Below are 6,983 nucleotides of genomic sequence, written 5' to 3'. Positions count from 1 at the left end.
TTCTAGAATTACTGGAGCATGGTCAGAGATGGTTATACTGTCATAAAGAGAGAATTTTACTCGGGGAATAAGTTTGTTGTCAGTGATAAAATAATCAATATGCGAGTAAGTATGGTGAACAGCGGAAAAGATAGAAAAGGTTATAGAGGAGAGATTTAAAAACAGCCAAATGTCAACCATTCTGTATCCTTCCAAGGAGTTCATGATTTTAGAAGACTGAGATAGAGTAGCTGGTTTAGGGGATGATCTGTCTAAAATAGTATTTAGGACGCAATTTAAATCACCTAAGATCAATTGGTAAGAATTTAAGTCTGGGAATTTAGAAAATTTTGGTAAAAAAGTCTGAGTTATGCCAGTTGGGCGCGTAAACACTAACTAAAACCACTTGACTATCATAAAGAGTGCCTGACACGATCACATATCTACCGTTGGGGTCAGAGACAACTTCAGAAGGGTTAAATGGAGTATTCTTGTTAAGATAGCTGCGCCTCTAGCTTTGCAGTTGAATTCCGAGTGGAACACCTACCCAAGATCTCTTCAGACTTTTATAGCAAGAGTTCTTACGGTGAGTTTCCTGCAGAAAACATATATTAGCCTTTAGCGTTGTGAGTTTGGAAAAAACCTTTACACTTTTTACATTTATTATTCATTCCTTTTACATTCCAACTAACTAATTTAACCCTGCCCTGTCTCTCTTGAGGCAAATTTCTATGCATTACAGTGGAGTGTGTGCATATTAATGTTAAACATGAAAATACATAGTTTCAGGTGGAGGGTGAGAAAAAAAAAGTGATTAGGTAAAAATGGTAAATGGTACACAAAGTAGATTTAAAAAATAAACATCTATTGTCCATATGCATCCAGAACTTAACATAAATAACACAGGACCGACAAGAAAAGTGCAGTCAGAACAGTGCTACGATACTGCTGTTGTGGCTGGTGTATTCTGGGAAATGTTCTTACCCCTTGGTTTCGAGTATGGTCCTGAAAAATCTTCATTCAAAGGTGCTATTCACCACTTTCCTTGGGACACCCCTAACCCTTCACGGGAACACAAAACGAGGGCTTGGGGTAAAGGGGAAGGGCTAATGGGTAAAATTGGGATTGGGCCTTAATAAAGTAATAATTAGATGACGGGCTTTTTTAGAAAATAAAGCACAACAGAGGTGGTGATTTGGCCAGTAGCTGGTACAACTGTAATAATGATAAAATGTTAATCTAGTCAAAATCTGCCTGGAACTACTTGTCTGCCTGGAACTACTGGTCAAAGTCTGCCTTGAACTAAGCTGCGTTTATCTGAAAATAACTACACACCTAATAATGTTCAACTCCCCAAATTATAAATGGTTTTAAGTGAGGTTTATTCATAAACTAATTTCGAGAGGATCACGTGCTTATGATTTATCACAGCCTGTCTCGTATTAAGCTAATCAGTATCATCCAATCATATGAGCCATAAGCAACTATAAATAACCACAGTTTTCAGTCCACTTTATCTTCGTTTGGAAGAAACCCCCCTTCCTCCCCATTCTCGTCCTTCCCTATAGATCGGGTGGCACAGAGGCACAGTGGTTAGCACTGTTAGCCCCACAGCAAGAACACTGCCAGCCCTGGTCCTGCCAGGTAGGTAGGTGTTTCTGTGAGGAGTTTGTATATTCTCCCCGTGTCCGCATTGGTTTTCCGGTTTCCTCCCACCATTCAAATATATATATACATCATGCATAACAATCAAGCATTTGTCTAGCCCCCTTTTTTCCTCACATGTTCCCTTAGCTACTGCAGATGGGGAGTTCTGAGATCCACCGAGCTCAGGCTCCCCTCTCGCTCTGCAAACGGGAGGAAGCCCCGGGCTCGAGGATCCCTTGAGCTCGGGGCTCTCTCCCGGGACAGCATGCCAAACAAGCTTTTGATGAATCATCAGCTAAGTGTGAACTCTTGAAATGGAATTAGCCTGTAAAATGTAATAAGCTACAGGCTGAATTTTCATTGAATCAGACTTCAAGGGCAACTAAAATCTCTTTATATCCCCATTTGAAACTACAGTACACACAGTAAAAGGTCTCAACAATTATGTCGTCTAACCAAGTATGAAGAGGGTAAACAGCTCTACTTTAAGTAAAACAAATGCTTAATCATTTAATTTCATCCACCCTTGATTTATAGAAAATATTGTCAGATAAACTGTTTTTGCATGGGTTAACCTACAAATTACACTTAATTAGCATTAAACATTTGCCATTAATGCATATCAAATATTTTTGTGTCCGGTTATACAGAATTTTATTGCATAATCAGAATAGCTTAGTCTTAATCTGCACAATTAAGTTCAACACAGACCTACTGTAAGAAACACTTTTAAAAACTTTTTTTTTTATTATGAGATTTCCTACAGGGCGTGCAAATAAATACAGTACAGACTTGAGATTTCCATGCCAGAATTTAATATTTATCCATTTGCAGGTCAAATAGATTTTTTTTCATTATTGGATAAGAATATATAAAACAAAAGAAAGAGAACAGATTTTCCATAAAGACTACTACACAACATAGCCCTAACAGCAGAACAATTTGATTAAATATAAGATTTAAAAATACATTAAAACAGAGAAACCATAAACTTGTCAGTTTCAGAATGCAGAGAAGGCTCCAGTGGCCTTACATTAGGGGATAGCTGGCCGATGTTGCAATGCCACAGTGATTGTTTTTGTCTTTAGCCATGTAGATGTAGCCTTTGTTACCCCATTTGTCAGTCCAGCTAAAAAAGGGTGGAAAGAAATAATAAAATATGAAAACATGCAATCAAGCTTGTGCCCGCAAAACTAAAGATTGTTGGCATCATACCTGTTCTTCACAATCCAGTATCTATTCCCAGCAACATCAGCACCCTGATAACCATAGCCAACCACCAAGACTCCATGATCAAGTTGACTACTGCTGCACGTCGGCTCATAATAAATGCCTAAAGTTCAGAATATTAGAAATGAATTAAGGCAAAGTAAGTTCAGTAATAATTTAATAGCTGCACAAACCACCATTTTAGTAAATATACAATTAAAACTGATGGATATCAGACACCTACCAGACTGATAGAACTGTATTGATTGATGTCCTGCATCAATAGCAACAGATACAGGACCCACAGCAGCAACAGCATTCATCAGAGCAAGCTCATTACCACTGGGAATGTCCACGAATCCGGTGTCTTTAGCGACATTAAAACGGGGGTCATACCGGCATGGCAGATCATCCTGCAAACGCAAAAGTTAAAATAAGAAAAAAAAAAAAAAAAAAATGGTACATTGGAGTCTCAAAATATTCAGTGATTTTCATTTAAAGACATTAAGAAAAACAAAATAAATTTCACAATCTTCAAATACAGCAGTTCAACCCCATGCTTTCAAAATAATTTATTTTTTTTGCACAGAATTAGTCACAATATGATTCTTACCCTTGCAAGATAAGGGTAGGACTGCTCAGAATCCAGCCCGTTGTTCTCTTTAACATACAGGAAGGCCTGGTCCATGAGGCCTCCATTACAGCCTTGATTGCCCTGTGGTCTGGAACAGTCCACCAAGTTTTGCTCACTCAGAGAAACCAGCTTTCCAGTTTTACGGAAGAGCTGACCCTCCAAGGCACCAGTTGAACTGAAAGACCAGCAAGATCCACATTGTTTCTAAAAATCACAAAACAGAGGAGTCACCAAACAGTAAAGCTACAGATACACATACTGAAATTTAAAAGCCATTTATATTTTAGCACAAACTGGGTTTACCTGTTCAACTGGAAATAGATTTATTGTAAAATATGCAACTACTACTGAGTTTAGCATAAAAGATTTGCAGTTTTCAGTTACTTTAAACTCACCTGGTCTTTGACAGGAGTAACATAGCCCCTCTGCCTCCAGTCAATCTGTTGAGGGGCTGCAAAAAAGCTGGGTTCCATGAACAATGCGCCCTTTGACTTCCGGTTGGGGTCATGCTTATAACCATTCATTGCCTGTCTGAACTCCTCATTTGTCTTAAAGGGAATGTTGTGAAAAGTTTTAATAAAACAGCCTTACAAATAGTACTTTAAAAGGTATCGATAGCACCTCAGATTGAGAATTAAAGTCATTTTGCTGAAGATTCATTAAAACACGCAGGGCTTAAATCTCCAATCCAGGATGTTGTTGATTGTAATTGAATCATTTAATAAAGAAACAACAGCATTCTGATCTGGTTTCACACTAATGAATCATCCTTGCATTTTGATTGTTTTTTAATCTTTTTGACAATTTGGAATGTATAAAGCAATATAGATAGGAGAAATAAATAACTTGACTGTAGTACTAAACTGCTCACCATGTCACCGAATTGATTCATTCCCAGTTTAAATGTGTGGTTTCCCATGGAATACTCAAAGTTGTGTTGCTCAATTTTTCTCAAGTTCTCCTCCCAAATCATTCTCCTCCCGACTTCCACATCCTGGAGTAGAAAGTAGATATGTCAGACATTGCAAAGAACCAGTTCAGCATAAACACATGCATTGCATCATTCATTCATGTTAAGCTGATATATGGCTAGAAATTATTATTATTATTATTAATATAAATTATTATTAGTCTTCCCACCTCATAATAGGTTTTTCCATGCTGGCTCTTCCAGGAGTTCCAGTGGTCATCTAACTGCATGTCTATAGTTGGAGTAGCAAACACTGCACTTATGCACAGCGTGACAAGCAAAGCAAACATCATCCTGCCTGGAAGACTGACGGAGGAAAAACAATAATATTAAAGCTATAGTAGAGCTAAATGTCACATTAATATAATGCAAGTATTGAGTCCTATGAAGGAGGGAAAAGAAAGATTTACTCTTACCTTTCACAAGCAAACCAAATTATTGACTGTGATTGCCTACAAACGAGTGTGTTTTAAAGCCTGTCAGAACATAAAGGCGGTCTCTCATTGGCTGACTGTGATGATGAGACAAGTATTTACAGCCAATCAGGTCTAGCAAGAACTTTATCTTGTCATGTAATCCAGCGTCACAAGATGGAGTATTCATCGATGGACAATGGCGATTCTTTATATTATTAGTCTACTGTAACAAGATTAAGGTAATCAGAAATGTTTTGTTATTTCCGCAGTTTATAAAATATGCTACACTTGATTGGATGATGTAGAGATTTTTTTTTTTAGTTTTTTTTTTTGCAATCTGTTTGTTAGGTTTGTTTTAATCATTGTTTGTGCTTGTCACATAAGGGTGTGTTTGACAAATCCCACAAGCTTAGACAGAAAATAATCCCAAAAAAAAACACAAAGTCCATTTAGAAAACCAAGCATTTTTAAATGGCATCAGTGGCTTCTGTTTTGTGCTCACACTAAATGCTAATTACTTTCTTTCTAATTACTAATTATTATTAATAATTTGACTGACTAAAATTAGCAGACACGATACTTCCAGTACTAATATGTTATCCTGTATATCCTGTTCTGGCTGCAGGAGAGAGAATATCTTTGCACATTTAAGAATGTGTGTTTGCCCTACAGTGATAATTGTTTAATTCATTTTCTTTTCGGCTTAGTCCCTTTTTTAATACAGGGTCACCACAGCGGAATGAACCGCTAACTTATCCAGTACATGTTTTACGCAGCGGACGCACTTCCAGCCCCAACCCATCTCTGGGAAACACCCATACACACTCATTCACACACATTCACTATGGGCAATTTAGCCGTCCCAATTCACCTGTACCGCATGTCTTTGGACTGGGGGGGAAACCGGAGCACCCGGAGGAAACCCACGCGAATGCTGGGTTTAATTACCATTTTCTCTTTTATTCATCTTACTTTATTTAAACATAAAGCAGTAAATAAATAAAAGTAACAAGTTGGTTACTCACTCACTTACTAATAATTTTTAAGCAAAATCAGACATAAACACAAAATAATTATTAGAAGTTATTAGATGTTATCATTATACTTTCAGGCTAATAAGAGAGTTTAAGGTCAGATGATAGTTGATGATTACAGTATTTTCCCTAGTAAACTTAAAATTTCACAGATTGTTCTTATTTTAAATCATATTTCTAACACAATCTCATTTTCTTAATTATAAACTGGTATTTCAGATTATTTTCCCTGAGCAGTTTATCATCCCCATGAACTTTTTCAACATAGGCTCATTCTGAAAATGTACTGTAGCTCTATACGTTCTGGAGACCGCGAATTATGTTGCCAGAAGTATGTATGGCTTTAGTATGTATTTAGTTTTTAAAGCGAACGCTATGGGGCAGTATGATGCTCCTCTTCGCGCTTACAACCTAACTGCTTACCTCCATATGGACAGCTTTCCGGCTGTTACTACTCTGTCCTTTTAACTCGCCAAGCGCTCCAGGGACAGAAGAGTCTTCGCTGAGGCCAGCTTCCAGCCTCCGCCGCTGAGACTGCAGCTCTGCACAAGACGTTTGGCCAGCGGAGAAATTAAAATGGTCATGCCCTACTAAGTCTGGTTTCTCTCAAGGTTTATTTTTCTTCACTTTCGCCAATTAGTGAAGTTTTTTTTCCCTCTCCGCTGTCGCCACTGGCTTGCATGGTTTGGGATCTGTAGAGCTGCGCATCGTTGGATTGCTCTTCAGTGTTTGGACTCTCAGTACTAATTATTAAACCACACTGAACTGAGCTAAACTGAACTGAACTTAAACACTACAAACTGAACTACACTGTTCCTATTTACTATGACCTTTTATATGAAGCTGCTTTGACACAATCTACATTTTAAAAGCGCTATACAAATAAAGGTGAATTGAATTGAATTGAAAAAGTGTACACAGCGGCCTCTGGTGGATTGGAGAAAGCAAAAACTGCAAGAAACGTAGCTCCTAGGATGTATTTGGCGGTCTCCAGAAATGTATTAAGAAGTACATAATCAGAATGAGCCTGGCTTGAACTTTTTTCATCATTGCATAATCTTTTCTGACGTTAAAATTATTTTAAATAAATTTTT

At 37.6% G+C, this 6,983-nt stretch overlaps 1 protein-coding gene across 1 annotated transcript; it reads right to left on the bottom strand.

Annotated features, from left to right (window-relative positions):
• Positions 1-2,655: 2,655 nt before the first annotated feature.
• On the bottom strand, positions 2,656-4,741 carry LOC130238410 (procathepsin L-like). The gene is made up of 7 exons (XM_056469411.1): positions 4,610-4,741; positions 4,341-4,463; positions 3,865-4,017; positions 3,449-3,673; positions 3,080-3,248; positions 2,842-2,959; positions 2,656-2,755 (listed from the first exon to the last, which is right to left on the bottom strand). The coding sequence occupies exons 1-7, from the start codon at positions 4,730-4,732 to the stop codon at positions 2,656-2,658; spliced, it is 1,011 nt and encodes a 336-aa protein (XP_056325386.1). The 5' UTR covers positions 4,733-4,741.
• Between the last annotated feature and the right edge of the window lie 2,242 nt (positions 4,742-6,983).

Source organism: Danio aesculapii, chromosome 12 (assembly GCF_903798145.1).
Source record: "Danio aesculapii chromosome 12, fDanAes4.1, whole genome shotgun sequence".
NCBI classification, from domain to species: Eukaryota; Metazoa; Chordata; class Actinopteri; order Cypriniformes; family Danionidae; genus Danio; species Danio aesculapii.
This window is presented reverse-complemented; position numbering and strand designations above follow the sequence as displayed.

Excerpts from the sequence above, each read along its gene's own strand:
- LOC130238410 (XM_056469411.1), bottom strand. The coding sequence starts at position 4,732 with ATGATGTTTGCTTTGCTTGTCACGCTGTGCATAAGTGCAGTGTTTGCT. Across the intron at positions 2,960-3,079 it reads AATACAGTTCTATCAGTCTG|GCATTTATTATGAGCCGACG; the intron begins GTAGGTGTCTGA and ends TCTGAACTTTAG. Across the intron at positions 2,756-2,841 it reads TACTGGATTGTGAAGAACAG|CTGGACTGACAAATGGGGTA; the intron begins GTATGATGCCAA and ends ACCCTTTTTTAG.